General features: G+C 32.8%; 2 protein-coding genes across 2 annotated transcripts in view; one reads left to right on the top strand and one right to left on the bottom strand.

Annotated features, from left to right (window-relative positions):
• The window catches only part of LOC109537817 (G protein-coupled receptor kinase 1), a 64,967-nt gene that overhangs the window by 17,290 nt on the left and 23,981 nt on the right, over positions 1-23,696 (bottom strand). The window contains exon 4 of the mRNA XM_048664255.1: positions 16,487-16,557. Coding sequence (XP_048520212.1) covers positions 16,487-16,557 — 71 coding nt within the window. The remainder of the gene's footprint in view (positions 1-16,486; positions 16,558-23,696) is intronic.
• On the top strand, positions 2,462-12,321 carry LOC109537814 (dynein regulatory complex subunit 3). The gene is made up of 12 exons (XM_019904708.2): positions 2,462-4,779; positions 7,436-7,551; positions 8,049-8,227; positions 8,289-8,434; positions 8,497-8,656; positions 8,726-8,928; positions 9,029-9,238; positions 10,576-10,726; positions 10,972-11,057; positions 11,129-11,279; positions 11,704-11,779; positions 12,061-12,321. Exons 2-12 carry the CDS (start codon positions 7,462-7,464, stop codon positions 12,238-12,240), a joined length of 1,632 nt encoding a protein of 543 aa, XP_019760267.1. The 5' UTR covers positions 2,462-4,779; positions 7,436-7,461; the 3' UTR covers positions 12,241-12,321.

Raw genomic sequence — 23,696 nt, 5'->3', positions numbered from 1 at the left:
CTGGGTTTCAGTCATTTATTGTCTCTATTTATCAATTAAAATACGTTTCGGTGTTTTCCACCATCATCAGTTTTTATGTGTAGCGTTGTTGCTACACAGTTACAAGCTTAAAGTAGCAACAACGCTACACATAAAAACTGATGATAGTGGAAAACACCGAAACGTATTTTAATTGATAAATAGAGACAATAAATGACTGAAGCCCAGGAATTAATTTTTACTTATTCCTAATCTAATAAAAGGTGAAACATTTTACACTCAATAATTAATAAATTGAAGCTAAGTCTTCGACATTCACATTGACAGGAAGAAATAGAAAATTTGTTTTTTTGAGTTTCTCAAAACAAAGCAATTACCAACAAAAACATTCTGCATGTATCGATCGACCTTTATTTCCACCCTAGAGAGAGTTTTGTTTTTTGCCAAATAATCGGCTTTTATTTAACAAGGGGGAGCGACACACTTTCTAAATTTGTGGTTTTTTCTTCATTATTTAGTATTGTTTGATGTGAGTTTCTTTTTCGTTTTAAAACCCAATAAATTGTCAAATTTCATCACTCTCTTCAAATACGTCTTTAATTCATGAATATTTTAACTAGTTTAAAGCCTATTTTAGCTAGTTTAAAACCATTTTTTTCGAAAAGCCATTTAAAAATAGTATAACATTTAGACAAAATCATAATATATTTATTCGTATCTGTGGACTATATTTTCATCTCCGCATCTCGTCTGCGGGAGACTGCTTGATTTGACGAGCAGTTTTTGGATCTTTTGGTTTATTTTATTATTTTCGCAACTATTCAATAATATATCTTCCATTGGGTGTCAATTTAAAAAAAATAGTTTTTTTATTTCTAATAAACGTTCAAACCACTTTGCTAAGGATCCTCCGCATTTCGGAACATTTCGCTAAAATACAATTTAAACAGCGCGAAATCTGATTCGAACTTAAAATACAATTTAAAAAGCAATAAATATAAATCACGAACATTTTACCACTTTATCGAGACTTTGTATTAACACCTGTAAAGAAGAAGAAAGCGGCATTTTATTTGAAACACTCCGTATATGTGAATATACAATTTGGCAAAGTGGAAGCAAAAGTGGTCTTTATTTCCGCCCACACCAATGTTTTTAAGTAGTCCGCCTGTTTTTGAAAAATATTCTAAAAATGCTCAGCTTTGAAAACAAAGTGAATCGCTCGGACGCCCCCACAACCCCTGGGGCCCATCAATATTGAATGCACCGCCACTCGACTTTTCATTCCGCCGCCTTTCTTCCGTACGGATGCCGCCTCCGCTTGCAAGGTGTCTCAAGGGCGGCGAAAATTGCGATTTAATATTGATGGTCCATTACGCCAGTTCAAGTAAATTCGCAATTCTGATATCGAAAAGTTCAGATACATATATTTAAATTCATAAGTTTGACGCCTTCAAAAATGGATTATTGCCGTAAACTTCCACATCAACTTTTGCTCGAAGAGGTGATTTGATTTGGATTCCTCAACACATAACTGCATCTATTTGTATGGAGATGCTGTTCAATTATATGCGAGGAAAGAAAACTTAGATTTCCGCCGCCTCGAGTGTAAAAAGGTACGTACAACTTTAGATTAGATTTTTGATGTGCAATACAACTGAAAGTTTGCTATCTTTCCAAAAGTTTTTCGATTCTGGACTGAAGGTAATTCTCCGATTGTATCAAATTAGGCGAAAAATACGACTAAAAGGGGCAGTTTCAATGCTTCCCAAAATTAATTAGTGCTATTTAGCTTATACACGGTTATTGAAAATAGTAAACATGAGACAAGTGGAAATAAAAAGCAAATAATGTTGTTTATTAGCTAGATGTGCATCTACAAACGATGCTATCCTGAGCAACATTAAGAAAATACATGTTACTTTCAAGCTCTATAAACCAAGTTCATAAGGCACCTTTTAAAAAAGATAATTTCTGATCATTTTACTGATGGAATATGTTGTCACACACAATTTGTCAAATACAGAACTCACTAAAATTGGGTTTTTGTCAATTGAATTTCCAAAGCAATTATATTACTATCTGAATTCCGAAAATCTACACGTATTGTGTCCATATTTATCCATAATTTCTTAGAGAAGTTAATTCGTTTCGTGTGATAGTCCTGCACACTGACCTGTTTGTGCCTTTCAAACAAATCTTACAATACACAATTAAGCGCCTCAAACTATTTAAAAATGAAACTTGCAAGCTATACTAAATTGAAATGGACAAACGCTAAAAAGCAAATAACTTGTTTGGATCGTCCCGTTGATTTTGAAAAAATCGAACAAAACAAAAACTTAAAATTATGAGTGCATTCGCTTAACATCTTTCTTGCTAAGAAATTTAAATAGTATAAAATAATTTTCCATGATTGTCGCTAACCCAAAACGGTGTTAATCGACTGCTCGAATTATGAGAACTGTTCAAGTTTATTAATAGGAATAAATTTATTAGCAAAATACATTACGAATGCTTCCAATCCAGCACATAGTTTGAGCGATTTCAAACAATTTGGCCAAATGAAATTTTTCTATTTTCTTAATGAATTTTGCATCAATTTTAAATGGTTTTTATTCGATTATTTGTCTTCAATCGGTTTGACTTAGTTAAAATAAAGTTCAGATTTCATATGAGCCCATGTGTTTTATAACATACTCAGACTATTGTCTTTGAAATTCACAAACATCACATATATTTCCCAAACTACTTGAGTTAAGTGTTTACATATTCTAATTAAGCACAATGAAATTAATGGGGCATGTTCATACTCATATTAACCTAGAGAATCCAGTGTGAGTGAAAACATGTGGTCAAAAGACGCAAACAGGTCAATTTTCAAGTAACATATTTGTTTCCGACAGCATAGACTTGTAAAATATTAGTAAAAATTCGCAAATTGTACGCAGTGTACTACTAAGTCACAAATATTGAATTATTTTGGCTCAAAAAGACCTCCGTTGCAAGTAAGAATTCTACCAGTGTCTAATATATGGTTTCGTTTTTTTGCCAATATTTTAGTTTTTATAATAATTAGTAACTATCCCCAAACAATCTGCAATTTTGGCGCATTTTCTATATACAGATGTGATTTGAGTTCGTTTCTGATCTATGGGGTATTAAAAATGCGCTTCTTGCCAAATAGTCGATATTCATTAGACAAATAAAAACAAAATATCACATTTGGTGCAGGCGTGCGGCAATATTTCGGTACTACTTTGATTAGTTGCATTTTAAAAAACTACGCGTTATTTTATCAGGCAAACCAATTTTGCTAATAATTAAAGCCATTTCCTCATCAAACATAACTCGTAACTCATTAGGTAATCAAATGGCAATGGAACTCTTTAATATTAATGGAAAAGTTGTTCACCAAAAGCTCTGAAATATTTAATCAACAAAAAAAACGGGCGACGTTATCTTAATAAATGTTTTTGCGTTTATTGTCTAATTTGCTAAGTCATTCAACCATCCGTCTTCAAAATGCGTAGGCACGTTTTTCGTATCTAGCTTTTTTTAAATTACCTGGAAATAATTGTAAATTCTCAAATTACACTGAACTGCCATCGAATTACCACAACACAGGTGAATTACACTATTTTTTCTAGAAAATGATTCAGCGCACAAAATATCACCATATAAACTCTGCTCGTTCAACATTCAAAAAGTGTACAAAAACATTTTCTAGATCGAATGCGTACTGGAATAATGAGTTCGAAATGTGAATAAATACACGAAAGGACTTTTTCTAAAAAAGTTTTCGCATCGCGTTTGAACATTCAATAAATCTTTATTTACCATCGTTTTTAATATTCAATCAGTCTAATATGCATTTTCCACTGATAAAGTTAGTTGTTAATGACACGCTCCTTATTAATTTCCTTCGAAAAAAAAATCACACTCTCTCAAAGTTGACAAAGTCATCATAGAACGCCTGCACATGTAAAGACGACAAATTCATAAAATCCGCTTCAGTGGCTTAAAAGTTCTGATCAGTATTGAGTTAACTTTCCGCAGCGTCTTTTTGCATTCCTTGTAGGAGAATTCAATATATTACCAGGGATAGAAATCCCATTAGTGCATAAAGTGCACTTTCCTGCTCTCCATCTCCGTTGCATAGCAAATAAGGGTAAAAGTTGCAAAAGTTTTCGTACAGAACAAGGTCGCTGCGATTCGTCTTATCTCGTACCGACAGACCGACTTTTATTCGCTTAAAGTTTTCCCGCCGACTGTCTACTCAGATAAAACTCTTCTTGCAGGCCCGCCCTTACTAAATGACATTAGGGCGGATTTACATTTCAAGATTGTCTCGATAAGAAGATTTAAAGCTGGATACGAGTACTTATTTTACTTTTTACTGTCTTCCTGTCCGCACTCCTTTTCCGCTCCATCTAGATACACTCTGGAATTTATTACCCCATAAATGGTGCTGGCGAAGGGTTGCAAGCAGATTATTTCTCACAATCTATATGTGAAAGCAAGTGTAAACAGATGAAAATATAACTTCGATAGATGGCTGATGATATTGACTATGTGCACTCTTATTAACACACCCATTCCGGTGTGAACGAACTGACTCTAGGGTGCATGAAATTCCCTAGTTTCCAGGACAACTGTCAGGTTAAAATTAAATCGATACCCTTCTAACGACTCTCAGGTATAGCTCGGTAACAACTAGACAAAATAATAAAAAACCAAACAAACTGTCTGACAAAACGATTTAGTCGGAGCGATATCGTTCAACGAACGCTGTCACGGGTAAGTAAATTATTTTTGCAAATTCAGACCAGATCTGAATCGCAATGCCATAGAATTTTTTGTTCCTGGGTATTTAGAAAACTCACTGATTTTCATTCTCAAAGCAAAACATTAAAATGCAAACGACTGAAGAAACAGCAATTGATCTCGATTCAGGAAAAGCAAAGTAAATTGTTGCCAAAGGGGGGCGAAAATCAATGATTTATAAAGAATTCATTTGAACTGCTTTGACCCAACAGTTCTATAAAAGCGATTATGGATATTACTAGACACGAGTTAATTTACTGGTTAATTAATTAATTAATTGCAATAACTTTCTTCCAACTTCAAACTAGAATATCGGTTCCAATCGAAAAAAAGTAGGTAATAGATTTTGATTTTTATTCTTATCACTTTCTCATCCTTGCGAGGTGCTTGATAGAACATTTCTTGACATAATTTGGCTTTACGGACCACATTTGCGATTACTATTCATGTTATGAAAATTTTCGAGCTCCGGATGGTTGATTATAACCATTGGTCCCTTGTGATGATTGATACTTTTTCCACTTTCGGAAATACGTCCGTCTTTTACCAGATTAGACCGCGTTTCCTGAACAACTTCGTCCTCTTTAACCTTTTCCGGAGTCGAAAAACCCGGAAACAAATGCGGAAAACGATAATATCAGTTTATTTTCAGACAAATAATAATTACATTCAGATGTTTCGTCAGCCTGAAATTTATCGAATCATAAGATGTTTCGGAAATTTGTCAATACATATACGTGACACACTCAACATGATTGTAAACCTGATGTCAAGTTTCCGGGTTTAAAAAAATCTGGCATCGAGTAGCAATAACTTCGGTAAAATGTACTTTTGTCACGTTTTCTTCCACAACCTTCCGATAGGGTTCTATAAGAAGCCAAATCCACTCAGGTTTTATAGCATTGAGAACTTTTTATCAAAAGGCCAAAAACGAATTCGAGGAGGCTGATTTCATATTTTTAACAGTCATGAAGAAAGAAAACAGGAACAAGGTACAAGTTGGGTCAATATGTCTTCATATTTCTATTACTGTAAGAGCTATTAAAAAATTAGTCGATTCCTTCTGATAATTTCTTTCTTCGAATAAACTCTATTGCGAAATCCAATCGATTTTTGTTTTTGTTATCCAGTTATACCCCAAAGTAAATGTTTCACCTTTTTAAGTTTTTTTATCAAATATAACTGGCAAGATAAATTTTAAGAACTGCTTAAGATTTTTTGTTTCAATCTTGTTTTTTAATTGTAATTCAAAGTAAATATAAATGTGAAACACGGTAAATTGCGGATGACTTAAATTATTTGATATCAATATCAAATGCAGATAAATTGGTTGAAAAGTAGTCGGTATTTTTTACTTTCGCCCAATGGAACCCACTTTTATTGTATCAGGAATGTAAAAATTTAACCTAAGATTAGCCTTTCTTTATTTCCCAAATTGTTTTTCGGCAAAAATACCAGATGATCTGAAAACAGATTAATGATAACTGTCAAAAACAGTATTTATTTGTCTATTGCGATCTCCAGCCACCTACAAGTAATCCGTAGAATTTCATACGAATCTATATTTTCTCATTTTACTCGAAGACAATGCGTTTAACGAAATAATTTTTGGAGACAGTTGAAGCAAGCTGTATCAAAAAGAGCTTTTAGATAAAATCTCCCCGCTGATCGGGGGATGACGGACAAAAGAATGAAATGGAAAATACAAAAATGCGTTAAAAATTATTGTTAAAGAGATGCAAGTAGACAAACGACTAATGACGATAGTGAGGAAAATTGAGAAAGTAATTTAAAAAATTTGCATAGGATGTGTCAAACAAGACTGTTAAAACTAACAGAAACAAAAACTTTTTGAACAGAGCTGAGATTTTGTGATTGTGATGATGGAAATAACGGGTGGGAATTTATACAGTAATGAGAATTGAACCCAACTCCAACAACTTGTTGCAACAGCAACACTTATGGCTGACATAAATGACGAAGAAACAAATAGAAAAACATACGAACAGAGCTGCCTTTCAACTGGAAGATATCATTATGGCAGTCAGGCGTGAAACTGACACAGACAGGCGATAGTATAAAAGGGTGGCTTAAAATCACGACTTTGCATATAACATATTCAGATTTAAAAAAACCTGGCCAACCTTATGCAACATATACCGAAGTAAAACTTCAAACTTTTTAGACGCTCCATTGATGCAGGGCAAAAAAATATTTATTTTAAACTCTAAAACGTTAAGTCAATTTTATTTAGCATACTTTTGCGTCCGACTTTCTTCAAAGCTGCAAGATACATATTTTTGTATGTTGTTTTAATCGCACCGTTATTCTAGGTAATTCAGTAAAGTGTCGAATCTCAAAATTAATACATATATTGCTCTGAGTTTAACAACATGTAGGGCTAGTTATTAGCGATTTGATAATAGAATACAATCACACCCTCGGGATTAAATGCACCAGCTTATATCCTTGGTTTATATGCATAAACGCAGCAATCACGCAAAATGTTTAGTGGCATGCTTGTTGGAAGAAATAAAACAACTAGCTGGTATACATTTTGTTTGATTATAGAGAAAAAACTATTGTCATTCATGACAGTTAAATTAAATAATACTTATTATATTTACAGCCCTCCATAGGACTGTACTGCGAAACATGTTAAATCCATGCAAAGAAAGAGATCCAACAGTTATAGACAATGCATTAATCGCCAAATGCATTGAACTACAATATCCAAAAGGAGAGGTAAAGGTTGAAGCTTTGGCAGCAAATGTTATAAACTATCAAAGGATAATTTCCCCCTGTGACCCACGCTAAAAGATTTTTTAATCGCATTAAGTACTCATCAAACGAATGGAAAAATAGGCCGGATATCAATATTTAAACAACCTTGTTTGTATGTAATTTCTTGGTTTCGAAAACAACATTATCATAGCTAATGTTATTTTAATTCGGTGCGATCTTTATCCGTCTCTACCGCAATTAAAACTCATTTTAAGCTAAAATTCCTAAGCCCAAGACAGGTGAAACACCTCCACCTGAAAATATCCAGAAAAAATCCTAGGCTTGAGTTGCCGTAGGCGTACACAGTTACACCGGTGTTTATTTTTCGAGATGAATCAACTTCCCCGAAATAAAAATGTTTATGCCACATAAAATACCTTGGTGGTTAACTGAGGCGGAGCTAAAATCGTTCTCAATTCATTCAAAGTAATTAAATTGTGCAAGATTTTGCATTCCAGGTGGGACGGTTACTTCGGTTAGAGGGAATCCCATTAGAAGAAGTTGAAGAAATCCGATTCGAATATCTTTATATTTTAAAAATCGACCACCTCTGGGTACTGCAATCCTTGGTTAAACTCAGCCTAAACAATAATTTCATTGAGAAAATAGAAAATCTAGAAACACTCATACATTTACGGTAAATTACAAGTCTAAAGTTCCGCATTGATTTTTGTTGGAATTTTTTATCAATATTTCAGAGAACTAGACCTGTCGTTCAATAAAATTCGCAAAATTGAAAATTTGGAAACGTTGATCAATCTGGAAAAGGTAACATTTTACGAAAATCTAATTGAAACAATTGAAAACTTGGACAATCAGACCAAGTTAACTGTTATCAGCATTGGTAAGAACGCCTACGAACCGAGATTATGTTATAAACCTTATAAAGTACGTTTCCTTTAAAAGGCAAAAATAAGATTTACGATCGAACATGCGTAAATTACTTTCGAAGATTTACAGCTCTAACTTCTCTAAACATGGCAGGCAATCCATGTGCAGAAGAACAGGATTATCGGCTTTATGTTGCTGCTTTCTTGCCCACTTTGGTTTACTATGAATACAAAAGGTATATAGAAGACAATCTTCAGAGTATAGACATTACTAGGTAGCACAAGATCATAATTTCATTCTATAGAATTGATGAAGACGAGAGAAAACAGGGTATAGATCGATTCGAAGAAACATTAGGAAAATTGGAAAGGGAGGAAAATGAAGCACAAGAAAAACGAAATGCTATCGAGAAAGAACTAAGCGACGCCGAAATGCATTCGAAAATGTTCGTGGAATATTTGAATACCGGAAAATTATTTGAAATGATGTATGAGAAGGATGAGGAAGGTAAAACGTAAAACCCACAAGGTGTACATTAGTTACAAAACTAATTACATATGGTTGATTTATAATATTGAGTTCACTTGTACTAATTGACTAATTCAAGGTACGGCTTTACTGGATATCGGAGACGAAGTTTCGGAACTTTACGAAGAGTACAAGACACAGTTTATCGATCTATGTAGACAAGTTTTTGAGGTGGGTCAAAAGCATTACACAATAAGGCAGGCCGAAGTCGAACATTTTGGGAAAGGCATCGAGAAAGCTAAGCAAGACAATCAGTATGAAAGTATTGGATATATGGAATCATTCTTGGGTAAGTTAGCATTGAAGCTTGAAAATATTTTAATAAAAATTTCTTTTAAAATTACTTGAAAATACCGAACTAAAAATAATAAGCAGCTTCTTATGCTGATACTTAGTAAAAAAATTAATTCACTTCTTGTTAAGTTTATTTCACTTATGGAGTACTCGAAGCATAGCTATGATTAAACTTTGATATGAATAATCATCAAGATAATTCAAACGTAACGTAAGCCGCATCTAATTTTAGAGGTATGTAAATCTTTGTCATCACATTAACGAAATTTCTAGAAACACAAGTGAATGTAATACTGAGAATAAAATGATAATAAAGCGACAGCCGTAAACATTTCAGGAAGTTAAAAGGTTCATTTCCAAATTTAATCAGCTAATGTTTCGTAATAGTCTATAATGAATCCAACAATAGCATGCAAAGGCTAAATTGGACATAAATTTGGCTTTAATTTTCTATATATAATAATCTAAAAAAATGTTTATTAATTCTGCATTTCCAAAGCAGCCAATGTTTGTTTTTGTCTTGTTTATGATTTCAACTCCTTTATCAACGTGGTATATAACCACAAGGATAATTCGTCTCCTCCGTAACACCTCAATTTTACTTTAGATGATTCTAACTTACAACAAATGATTGTATAGGGATTAAGATAACAGTTTCATTTTAAAATGCTTTACTGGGAATCCGTTACTAGTGAATTGACAATGTGAATGATTAAATTAAAATACCTCTAAAAATAAACCAGGGACATTAACAGAAAGGAAACGCATTGCTTGTCTATAGAAAGTAGACTAGCACTAAATAAATCTAAAAATCAAAAATCAATATTACTTGCAAAAGCAAAAACTAAGCCTGCAAAGGTATATACAGGGTGTCCCGGATTATGTGGGCATGCTCTCGGATTTGTACAGGGGACGTTAAAATAATATAACAAATTTCTATAAAAAAAATTTTTAGAGGGCCCCCACAGAGATGCAGGCATCTAAAGGAGCCACCTGAGAATCGATTTTTTTTCCATACAATGAACAGTACATCATTGCTCTTAAAAAGGACCCATAAAACATTTTTAGCATTTCGGTTTGCCAGGGATGGACTAGGAGGAGCACAATAATAGTATTTTTTTTTACTTTTTACAATGAAGACACGGAAATAATGTATTTAGGTAGTTTTAACCTTAAAATAAAAAAAGACACTCTTGATTCATATCGATAACCAGAACAGCTTTCGAGGAAAAAATATTTTATAAATCCAGAAGGAATATCCAGAGCTAGGAATCCAGGAATGGCATGTAAAATAAAAACGAACGACATCTGTTTGAACCAAATTTGTTTCAGAAAGCAAAGAAACTTATTTTTCATCTATCAAAGACCTGAAGCTGCAATTGGAACACGACGCAATTACTGAAGATGTTTTCAAAGGCAAAATTGAAGAAATTTGCATTACGTTTGACGAGTTGATTCATTCGACTTGGAAAAACCTAATGAGGTGCGCATAAAACTAATCATTGGAAAAGTTAGAACAGAAAAATTCCAATTAATAGATGATTTCTACCAGACCTAACAAAATTAGAATAATGAATAGAACATATTTGAAAATCATTCTACAATTGAAAGAAACTGACCAAGTACATTCCCTTTATCTATACAAAAAAAATCGACGAATTTAAATAAAATTCGAAAACGAAAATAAAGCCCACAAAGGACGAAACATTTCCAGTTTCCCTTTTTCAGATTGGAAGTTACGTTATTTGAGCAAATCGAAGAGGTCAACCAAACTTTCGAACAAACTCTCGCCGAGATGATAAATACTTTCATAGGTAAGCATAGTCCATTCCAAAGCCAATTCCCCGTACAATTAATTTTAAATTAATATTTCTTAATACCACAGAGGAGGTTCAAGGCGTGTTTACGAATGTACGGGCCGCCGAAGTGACCTTTTCCGAAAATATGAACGATGCTGCAGTTAGGTTCATGACAGCAGCAAATGTTAATCCAGACGAAGACATCCCAGAATCATTGAAGGATATTCTTATTGATCGGTAAATTACAAGTTTTGGGATGTGATAACCATTTTTTTAGTACACGAGATATTAGTTTCATTCAATCACTTTCTATTAGAGAAAACATACAAGTCACATTCACGAAGTAATTGAGATACATCATCAGTAAAGTAAACTAGTATCCTCTTGTCGTAACAGATGCCTGTCGTTATAAATATTGAAATGAGTAATTTATTATTACCAACTGCGAATTTTGAACGCTGTTCAATTGATATTTACTTTAAACTAAAGTTCGTTTATAATCATATTTTATTGTTATGTTACTGTATTAATTAACCGGCAAAATTACCAGGAAAAACTCCAAGTAATCTGATCAATACGAAATAAAACGTAAAACGCAACAGTTGTTTAATAATGCTATTTTTGAACTTCATTAGTAGTTCAATCATTGCTTCGATTACAGGGATACACTTAATAATGCAATGGCAGCCACGCACGATGTCCATATGCAGAACATTGATGCAAGAGAAGATCAACTGGTAAGAATGCAATTAAATAGCCTTAAAAAGATTGAAAAAAATGGCGAGTGATTTAAGTAGTGTCGCGTATTTTTTTAAATTGATAAATAACACTGGAAAATATTGTTGCGGCGCGTTATAATTTAGTTCAAACCGTTTAGTAAAGAGACTAATTAATTTCAACAGTCAAGTTTGCAACTGACGAATTTAATTAAACAGACTATTGCACCGCAATATTGTTCAACCCAAAATATTGATTAAAAAATTAGATTTAAATTGTAAAGTTTATCCAATGAATGCAGGTGCATAAAGCTAAGGGATGGCTGGAAAACTTAAGCGAGAAGCTTACGAAAGACGAAATTAGAAGAAATAGGTACAAGCTGCTCGAAATTAATCATTTCCTGGACATACAACGAGAAGAGCTTGAGGAACTCACCGCTGACCAAACTTCTGTGCCCAATCCTGACAATTACGATTTTTAAGTGTTTTCTCTGTAAATGTAATTAACAAATAAAGGAAACGAATGCATGTTATCAACATGGAACACGGCTAATTCACTATAATTATTTTGATTCTTATTTCGGAATTGTGATATCTGCATTAGTTTGCTGAGTGTTAAATAATTAGCCTGAAAGCGGATAACTAATCAACAAAATTATAGATGCGGAAATGGCGTTTCAGTAGACATTAACTTCAATTACACAATAAATTCGTTAATTGTTTGATGGTTTAGATGTAAATGTTGCATGTTTTAATTCAAATGAGTATTGCATACGTTTCTCAATAGAATTGCACTTGTTTGCCAATCAGTCCATTTCTACTATTTAACTATTCAGATAAACGGATATTCGTTTGGACTCATATCTTTAAAATTTATTTTAATTTAAAAAAATTTGTAAGTCATTATTATAAAATATTTACACAATCTTCCAGTATGTAAATTATCAGTATCAGAAAAATACGTAGTGAACAACGTCAAACTTTATAATTAATTCTGGTTAAATAATGTTAACTTGCTGGCATCCGGACCGACCTTTCATCTTGAGGATTTATATTTATTAACAAAAGCAAATGGGTAATTTTATGATCAAGACGTTAAACAAATGCTTAAAATATTCTTCAAATACTCGTTTCTAAGAAGCATCACAATATTTTCGTGAAATTTTACACAAGGTGCTAAAGTCAATATTAAAAATATGGAGAAAGTACGTGTGAGAAGTGTTTTTCAGGTGAAATATTTTCATTCTTAACTTACACCTTTAAAAATATAAATGGTCGTTTTATTTCAGCAAAATAATTTCGTAGTGTAGCGTAGGATGTCTAAAAAGGGCCTTGATAAAAAACGAATGAAATGAAAGACAATAATAAAAATCAGGAATTTAATAATTCATAAAACCTCGAAACGTAAAACACACAGATTTGTAGCAGGATCTTTTTAGGGAATTTAAAAGTTCATAATAAAAATTTTCATAATATTGACTTCATATAAAAAATGCTGGACGTTAAACAATTCCATATCCAAATTTACAAAACAGCTTCATGAAATTGACCAATCCATGCGATTTAAATGGATTGTTGACCAAATCTGTTTGAGTTTGTGTGCAAGGCTGTCAACAATACAAGCGGCAAGAATAGTCTTCTTTTATTTTAGATATTGCATCTAAATTAAACACTCAACTCAAGTTTAGTCAACACTTAGATTGTTCATTTAAATAGCGTGGACCTTAAATGGAAAGACTTGCTTTGTGAAGTGCGAAATATTTAAAATATTTCTTGCACTATTCGATTGAACTGTATTGCTATTAGATAATAGAGTTACATTTTGTTGCACGGTTACAAACCGTAATTCAAAAGCATCTACAAAGTGATTATTGGAAATCAATTGAACGATTTGTACTGACTCAACACATTGATCTCATCAGCATTTTTATTTGACGTGTTCAATATGTCCTTTTATGTGACGAAATACTAGCGATTGACGTAAGTTCCTCAATCATTATTGGCGTTTTTATGAATAAATAGTGTATCGTTGTATTGGATTGAAAAATTGCTTTCTATAACGTCTGATTACATTAGTGCGCTTTAAAGCGTCGATTTCACAGTCAATAATCGAAACCGGCGGCATTCATTTATTAACTTATTTTTGTTCATCATTCACTGTCCAATTTTCCGATTTTTTTGCCATTGGTCAAAATACACAAACAGATTACAATGTTTTATATGCATATGAAGCATTTATTTTAGTTAAACCTACTGTACTTCTTTCCATCCAATTCACACATATACAAATACTTTCTTTTAGTGGCCTACACGATCATTATAAAGCTTTGCTGTATGGTTACTGTCAATCTTTATTAATTATTAACACCTTGTTTTAATGAAATAAAATGGCCAAAAAGGTATGTTCATTAAAAATTATGGAAGGCCTCTAAGGAAAAAATTGAAATCAACAACAGATATTTTATAAAATTTCGCATCGAGATTTGCGCCCCTAAAGTGTAGGATTTTAGAAGGAATTTGATCGGGATTCTTTGCTTTAGATTTATTAATTTCACAATATTTGATTTCACGAATCGCACCTTAATGTGTATACTTATTTATAGTCTCGAAGTTGCTTAATAAAAAATGAATTAATTCGATAGGCATCAGCGAGAAAACTGCTGAGATTCTGAAGCTATGCGGCATCCAGAAACATTATCGAAAAATATAATCCGAATCCTTTCATCAAAATAAAATCTAATGTAACAAAACGTTCATTCAAAAGAACATGTTTATTTTGAGTGTATTTGCTTTACTATCTTATACAGGGGCTTCAAAATAGACACGCCAACTCTCGAATTATGAGTGAAAAGTCTCTACAGATATAAACCCGCAAGATTTTCGGTAATCGAGCTTCGGTCTCCTAAAGTTTCCATTTTCAGCAAATTCTACAATTAAATTCAACTTGTTTTTTCTTTTGAAACTTAGATAACCTGTAGCTCGGTGAAGACGCGTTTGCATCCTACATTTATAAGAACTTTTCACTCTATTTTAAGTTGGTCAGTTAGTAAAATGATGTATTCAATGTAGACCGTTGGAAGAAAATTTCCTTGCAAAACTATCGTTCAAACAAATTGTTGACATTTCTAAAGTATTTTACTTCTAGTTTGGATACGTTTAAAAGCTGTTTCCAATTGAACGAGTTGCACTTAGTCAGCACATTGACCTGATCAGCAAATTTATTTGATGTGTTCTATATATTCTTTTATATGGCGAAATACTAGCTATTGACGTAAGTTCCTTAATCATTGTCGGCGTTTTTATGAATAAAGAATGATTATATTGGCTTGGAAAATCGCTTTCTGTAAATTTCGATTACACTGCTGTGCCGTATACCATCTGTTTTCCAGAAAAATAATCCGAAACCTACGTTAATCATGCACTAATTGGTTTTCGTTTATTACCCCACTTACAAAACCGCGTCGCATAATTGAAATTGCGCTGCAAGCTTTCATCCAACATCAGCAACGTTTTTGCAAAGCATTCCCTCAACCTCATCCATGCTTTTTGGCAAATAGCCTCAATAAGGGCAAATATCGCTGTCCCAAAGCAGCACCAATTTATTTCGGTTATGTTGCTGCTACCCTTCATGTTTCGACTGGCGCTCTTTTGGACCAATTTTTCTTTATCACTTATATTGGTCTATTTACTCGACAATTTGTTTTTGTTTGTGTTAGCTTCAGTTAATCCTTTAACAAATGGCTTTGGATAGAAGCATTATCTCGCCCTGGTGGCTTAGCAAGTTAGTTACATAAATCTACATAAATTGAGTTTATCCTGACCAAAAACTAACCCTGATTGGAACGTTTCAATTCCTATAAATGTAAATTGCTTTATAATCATGAACATTTCGAGGCAATCTAGTTGCACGCAACGAAGTCGATCAGTGAATCTCTCATTTCCCTCAAAGCTCCAAAATATCCAACTATGATGTTGTGGTTTGTGGTGTTTGCTGATAAACAAGGATACTTTTATTATTTAAAACGTTAACTCGCCAATTTGCTCCTTAAAACATTTCAATTGTAAGTGTTTCTTATTTATTTATGAGTGTATTAGTAGAGAAAACATATAAAATTTTTATTTGGTTTATTTGCATAAGCAAAACAATGATAAATGGAGGACAATAGTTCAACAAAATTTACTAATTTAGAGACGCATGTAAAGAGTGGTTTGTTTATTTACTCTCCAAGTGTATTTTCGATTATGTTAATTAATTCGATGATACATTATCTAATCTAAATGAGGCCTAGATAAGAGCAATTCAATGATAATTCCAGATATCTCTAATGGCAATCTGTCTCAAATTGTTTTTTTCTCCAATTCCAAAATATTCTCCTAATGATTATCAGGATATTCATTAAATGCAGATTAATGTAAAACGTAATAAGCATCCTTTCATTAATTTTACTTACATTACCACGTATTTCTAGTTCAGGGTTATTTAAAAAAAATACAAGGTTGGTTTAAACACTGCGTGAATATATTTAAACTATATTAAAAAAATATAATAAAGAATTGAGTTCAAAGTGTTTATCGGCGTAATTAACGCGTATCAATAAAATTGAATGTGCTGCGATTTTATTGATCCAGATGTAATATACGACTCAACTGGTTCCACTAGAATAGTACTACGTAGATAGTTCAACTCATCGAGTAATAGCTAAATAGTAAACGTAAACTTTCGCTTACCTGTTCATAAAATACAATTTGTTGTGAGGGTGGATCCATACTCTCGCAGAATTCCTTAAATAATAGGTAACCTGCAAATAAAGGCAGATTTTAATTATCACGCTTCAAAACAGTTTATTTTCCATGCTAATAGACTCAACGATACATAAAAATATAAAAGTACCAACATTTTATGCTTTAAAATTTTAAACTTTAAATGCTCGAGATAAACTCGACATAATTGTTTAATTTTTCAATGAAAAAAAAATGGAAACAAAATTATCTGCACGTCTTTGTTATCGATCCAATATTTATGATACAATTCGTAATACTTAATTATTGCATATTGTTTTGTATTAACTCTGTTGAGCTGTGCACTATGTTTCCGCAAACGGTAAAAATACAGGCAAAAGTTAAAACAACGCGGCATAAATATACAGGATGATTCAGAACCTTATGGACACAGATCAGGAGCGTGTTCAACTTAAAAAAAAAATATTGGCATTTTTTCTTTAACTCCTACAGTTTGCGATATATCTTGCACAAATTTTGAACGTAGGCTACTGTTTAAACCCTTTACCCGTAGGTAAGTCAACTGGTTGAGAAAAGCTACCTTCGTTTTCAAGTTATTTGCACAAACATAAGTCTGTAATCTAATGTCATTTTTTACAATTGTACATTTATTACTGATTCTGTAGTTTCAACGGGTTGAAATATAAATTATTTTTAAGTCCCCACAGAAAAAAATCACACTTATTCAAATCTGGCAATCGCGGTGGCCAGCGTTGCGGGTAATTATTTCCGCGACCTATCCATCGATTTCAAAACTGTAAGTTCAAAAATTCACGAACGAAGCTCTGGAAGAGTGTTTTGTAGGAAAAGCAAATAACTTTCACCGTTCAAACGATTAGATAAAATAACTGGCCCAACGATTCCGGCCCACACATTAATTTTAAATTATCTTTGGTAATGATGGGTTATTGTAATATGTGGATTTTGATCGGAATATTCCTGGCTATTGTGTATAGTTGAGATTGCCCTCGCTTCAAACAGGCTTCATCAGTGAAAATATATTCGATACTTCTGTGAAATCAAACGTTCTTATTTAATGGTAACTACTTGTTTTCAGTCACACGCCGCTGCTCTGTGTCCATAAGGTTGTGAATCACCCAGTATATACATACTTAGTTTATACAATGTTAATGCTTAAAAATCTGACATATACACAACACTACATAGCTATTGCAATTCAAAATTTAACCATTAATGCAAATATGTAGGTATAGTATATAAAATAAGACATAAAAACATGACCATAAAGTTGCGGTTCTAATGCAAGGACGCAGTTTCCAATATTCTATATTGGAATAAAGTTGGTGTATTTGTGATAAATGTTTCGTCTGTGAAAGATTTTTCTGGAAAAAGAACTATTTGCGTATTTACCTACGATGTAGCCCATACAAATCTGATTTTCCGTTAATGCCTTACATTATCGGATTTATACATTTGATCGGCCATACTAAATAGAATAAAGTTTATTTAAATGTTTTTCCTTACGTGCCTTTCAATATGTTTGAAAATTAAATTGATAAAGGTGTTGAAAATGTACATTCGTAAAAACTAAAAAGTATAATAAAATTAAAAAATATAAATTGGTTAATTATCAAACAGGTTTCAAAATGAGTGCAAAGTTCGGTGAATACTTCTAAATTAAAAACTCAGGTAACATAGTTGGTCGGTCGAATTGGCAAAACTATAGCTAATAGAACAACTAATAAAGTCGATACTTGTCGGAAAAACTATTTAATTTTTATACTAATCAAAATGGGGAAATTGTGTGTCATGCCATAAATTCGTAAGTAAGCAAATTAAACTAAACATACTGGGTGGCTAAACGTAAACGAACAAGCCACCAAAGCCCTTAAAGAATAAAATAAAAATGCTGGGACACGTCTTTTTCCTTCTCAGAAGGACACATTTTCAGAATGTAAATCAACCCTTGTCGGTAATCCTTTAGCCTACTCTCAAAATCTTAAGTGGAATAGCAGGTCGAATTACACCTTGTCTGATAAATGATTCTCAAGCAAAAACAACTCAGTTGCTAAAAGATTCCTATTAGCGTAACACATATTTTATTAGTGGCGATATATAATATTTACAATAACTCCATATTCCATATTGCTGGCATTCAATAAAATACAAAGTAACGGAAATAATCATTAAATTGATGTAACACATCATACATATACAGGGTGTCCCGTAAGCACTTGATCAAAAGGGTACTGTGATATTCTTTGGATCAAGAGAAGACGATCTGACCTAACTGTTATTGACAAAAAATGTCTGGCTCCCCAGCTGTTGATGGTCAAAGTTCTTTACAAACTTATCTTTTTTGAAATATCGGGAGAATGGTACCATGTATTTTGGTGAAATTCGATGTGAATTTGTTCCTATGTAAGACTCTACGCTGGGTGTGAGTAACAGAGCATTTCCTGAACCTCACCGAAAAAAAAACTAATATTTTGATAAACAATCGATTTCAGCCGTTTTGGAAAAGTGGTGAATTCTTCAGTGTCGCAGTACAAAAACTACCAGAAGTTTTTATTTGGTGGATAGAATCTACTCATTTTTTTGGTTGATGCACTAATCACTTATTCACAATTTTGTGACTTTTGTAAAATCTTGTAGCATTCACAGTTTTTGCACAAAAAAACATGTATGTTTTCTTGCCACTTAACAATGTTAGACATTAACTACAAATAAGCGCGGAGTAAACTCTTACGCTTTCAGGCAAGTTGTCCTCGCAAAACCCTAATATTTTGATCATGTCGGTCACTTCTTCAATCAGAAAGGGTCATTCGAAACGAACTTGTGAGATTGATTGACCATTAATTTATGCCTCGTATCACGATATTTGCAGTTAATGTCCTGTTGTTAAGTGGCAGAGAAAACAGCAATTTTTGTTTCGCAAAAACTATGAATGCTACAATGTTTTACAAAGAGCACAAAATTGTGAATAAATGATTAGTGCATGAAACAAAAACAAAATTAATTAATTTTATCCACCAAATAAAAAGTTCTGGTAGTTTTTGTGTCAAAATATGAGTCTTACATAAGAATAAATTCACAGCGAGTTTCACTAAAATATATCGTACCATTCTCCGGATATTTCAAAAAAGAAATATTTTTGAGGAACTTCGACCATCAATAGCAGAGGAACCAGCCATTTTTTGTTAACAAAAGTTAGGTCAGATCGTCTTCTGTTGATGCAAAGAATATCGCAGAATACTTTTGATCATGTGCTTACGGCACACCCTGTATATCAATCAAAGAATAGATTAGCAATTAGCATATCAAATAAACTTTTGCACCATCACTATGACTGTATTTTAATAGGCAGCTCACATATATTTCATAAATTACATGAAACACGATATGCTTAATTTAGTAGATATTATTTTAAAATATTTGAAACCTGTGACAACAATCTCTTCGCTTGAAATCATTTAATTGGACGTCATTTGCCTGTATTTGATCAAAACGAATCGCATCGTTTCATTTGATATACGTCTGGCAACGGCTGTGAATTCAAAGTGGAAAAACATTTTTGACTACTTTCAGCATGGTTTTTATTCCAAAAATTTACAAAAGTATTATTACTTGAGTAAAAAACTGACGGGGAAAACACTGCCCAAAGATGACAATTTTTGTTCTTAATTATTCTTTCTTGACCCCACGGTTTTCTACGCAAGCACGCATGATACACAGAATAATACCAGAAATACAGAGACATTGTCCACTATATTAAAGCAAATTTAATATACCTATTTGTTTAAAGTATCAGCAGTTCCCTTATTAAGCAGTTGTCATATATTTTAAGTAATGATTCAGGCAAAAAGCAGTTTATTAATAAATTGTTTAGGCAACTATGTCGCATATGTTAAACGTCTTATTTTTTAAACGGACGTTTAACTGTTATTCAAAAATGAAATTATGATAATAATATTAACTTTGACCCGATGAGAGAGAGCCTGAAAAGATTCTTGGCACTTAGTATATATAGTATAGACAAGTAGAAATAATTCTATTTGTTATCCACACTTTACTTCAAACTTATTTTTTGATCTTTTGCAACGTACTAGACTAATTTATTTTTAGACCGTGGCTTAGGAGGGATTCCATTTTCGTTTTAGACTTAGTTGAAAGCCTTGAGCCATTTAACGTATGGAAGCGAACTGGATCTCGACAGTTTAATAGACAGAGTCATAGTCTCCAAGAAAAATAATGAAAAAACCGGCAGTCTATTATTAGACAGTATTTCAGTAATACTGGGGTAACAATTTGTGGAAACTAAAAGCCAACTTGTGCACTCAATTTATCGAATTAATGAAAACCAAATATCACTTGAACAGAAACTCCATTAGGCCTCTCGCAACAAGATATATCAATATATTTGTTCACGGGATCGAAAAATCATGTATAATTTACCGAAATTAACGATTTTTGACTCCAGAATCTATCTCCTATTTTAAAATCAATTCCGCCTTTACAAAAGGTGTTAATTTCATTTCGGATTTCACTATCTACAATATTTATTGAAATTTGAACAATTGCCATTAAACTTTACACTCGATGACGTTAATCAGGTATATAAAGCTCAGTTAGTTTTGCTTATAACATTCCAATTTTGAAAAATACACTGAATAATGTAAATTCAGATAATCGAGCAGTCACATTTCATTAATCCCCCCATGGTAATAGAAGTCATAGATTCCCACAAAGCTAAAGACATGACAAAACCCTAGTAATAAAGACCCTCAGAGTGAATATCCATGTTCATGTATCTGTCGCTTTGTTCTGAAATGTTCACTTTTGTTCCATGTTAGTAGTATGTAGCGAAGGGCTATAAAGCCGTATAAATGCGAGAAGTTACTACTGAACATAGAAGTAGAATTAGACGGGCGTGACCTAGATTAAAAGTAATGTCTCGCTCCAGACGGCTCTGTATCTAATGAACTCATTGTACAAACTAATTGAATACAGACCGGCAAAAAAATTATGTGTGTTTTCATAGAACATGTCAATGAAGGCAATTAACTCGGAAAAAATTTCTTGAGTAAATGAGAGCACCCTGCAGATTAGAGACGCCCAGATCACAGAAATCTAATCTATTTCCGGGAATGTTTGGCATAAATAAGGCTCTGAGGGCAAAAATAACAACCCAGATGCGCCTCGACAGTATCCAACCCCACTCGATCAGATCGATAACTGGATTTAGGAGATCCAGATTCAACCGTAATGCAGCTTCCGAGTATATTAAATAGAGAAACAGCTGACATACAAAAAGAATAAAAATTACAATTTGATTTGGAGCAGCTCGCGAAATTTCCAAAAGTATAATTTGGGTAAAAACTTTAGCATTGATGTTATTGCGTTGTTTTCACATACTCGATAGTTCAAAGATTAAGGGGATGTTATCTTTCTCCAAATTGTATCTTACTTAATCGATAAACCATATTTTATATTCGTGAGTCATGTAGGTTTCTAACGCGTTTGTGGACCAATAAATTTTTTATTCCTTCTATCACGTAGTTGGCGCTTAGAAGATAACAAAAAAATGGTGATAAGTGGGCTTTTATATCTGTCTCGATTCCTAACAATATGATTGAAGTTGCACTAGGCCTGGGTAACTCAGTGAATTTTTAGGATTTAGCGCAGAGCTACGCAACTGGCTTGGTACCTCAACCCAACGGACCGGCGCAGTAACTCAGTTCCGTTGCTGGAAAAAAGTTGATGACTGACTTGTTTTTAGATTTATTTTAAGGGCTATTTATTAATATATATTTTTAATTTTTTCAAAATTTCAGAATTTTCCAGTTGTAGCCAAGTTACTCTTTCTTCTAAATGCTCAATTTTCTAAATTTTTACTTAAAAATGCTGACAATCTTAAGCTATTTTCCACGAAAAATAATGAAATAAATTTCGAATCCTATCCGTCGTTGCTTTGTAAAAAGTTTAGAAATCCCCTCCAGCTTCGAATTTCGGACAAAATTCAAATAATTTTCTATCAAAAATCGAACAGATAGAAATAAATATAGTTTAAAACAGATTATTTGGAAATCTCGGCACCTCAATACCTCTGAAGACTGTAAGAGTTCGTTAAAAAATCTGGTTTTTTAGTATTGACTAATTTTTTTTTGCTTTACTTTCTATTCAAAAACGCTCGATTTGGTACAGTTTCACTTCAAAATACTGACGATCTGGAGGTATTTTACCTACCGATCACAAAACTAAAAGTTTTTAATTCTTCTGATAGATTTTCTCCTTTCCTGGCAATAATGGGCTTTTCATCAAAAAATGACAAAATTAATTTTGCTAGAAAATTCGCCTCATTCATCAGTTTGCAGGGAACTATAGAAAACCCATTTTAGCGTCGAATTTAGCACAAAAGCCAACTAATTTTATTCAGTTTTTTACCTAAAGTAATTAGGATTTTCTAGAAAAAACGTAAAAAAATTCATTTTTTCATTCATTCATCATGACTAAAAATTTTAAAAGTTCCTTTAAATTTTCAGGAATATTCTGTGAAAAATTATAAGAGAAATTTTATTGGAACACTTGCCTCTTTACCCACTTTGCAGACATTTTTGGAAAACTTTTTGCAACTTGAAATTATGCACAAAACCCTAATAATTATTTCTGGGCCTTTTTCCAAAAATATTTCCCGAACTGAAACCGCGTTTTTCCTAACGTTTTACTGTAAAATATTGGCAAGAGATTAATTTTACAAGAAAACTCGACGTCCAAAGAAGGACAAAATGTTGATAACCTTTTTTATAGATGTGAAAATTCCAGTCTCGGGTCTCGTAAAGCTTTAATCAATGACTCATTAACCAATGAGTTATAACTCGTTAATTCAGAGAGCGGCAACAAGTCAATAGCGCAACTCAACGCAGTGTTACCCAGACCTAAGTTGCACCTGTAATTCCAAGTCAATTTGTAAAGTCGATGTCCGCCTGCATGTAAAACTGAGTATGAGAAAATGGTAATAAATAAATATATGATAATAAATAAATCAATGTTCGAAAATCTGAAAATAAAATTTCATTACTATGAAGGCTTTCACGGCCGGTCAGATTACATTTAGGAATGTTTTCCGGGCTTTGAAGCCGTGGTCTATCGGAATTTCCTCCTGACGTTTCGTCCACAACTGCGGTGGACATTTTCAAAG

Source organism: Dendroctonus ponderosae, unplaced genomic scaffold (genome assembly GCF_020466585.1).
Source record: "Dendroctonus ponderosae isolate FM_Combo_2020 unplaced genomic scaffold, Dpon_F_20191213v2 Dpon_F_20191213_2, whole genome shotgun sequence".
NCBI lineage: Eukaryota > Metazoa > Arthropoda > Insecta > Coleoptera > Curculionidae > Dendroctonus > Dendroctonus ponderosae.
The sequence above is the reverse complement of the archived record's forward strand: the minus strand, read 5'-3'. Positions and strand labels throughout refer to the sequence as shown.

Bases quoted from the DNA above. Each gene is read 5' to 3' on its own strand.
- LOC109537814 (XM_019904708.2), top strand. From the start codon at position 7,462: ATGTTAAATCCATGCAAAGAAAGAGATCCAACAGTTATAGACAATGCA. The intron at 8,228-8,288 runs GTAAATTACAAG...TCAATATTTCAG, and splicing joins GAAACACTCATACATTTACG to AGAACTAGACCTGTCGTTCA. The intron at 11,058-11,128 runs GTAAGCATAGTC...TTAATACCACAG, and splicing joins GATGATAAATACTTTCATAG to AGGAGGTTCAAGGCGTGTTT.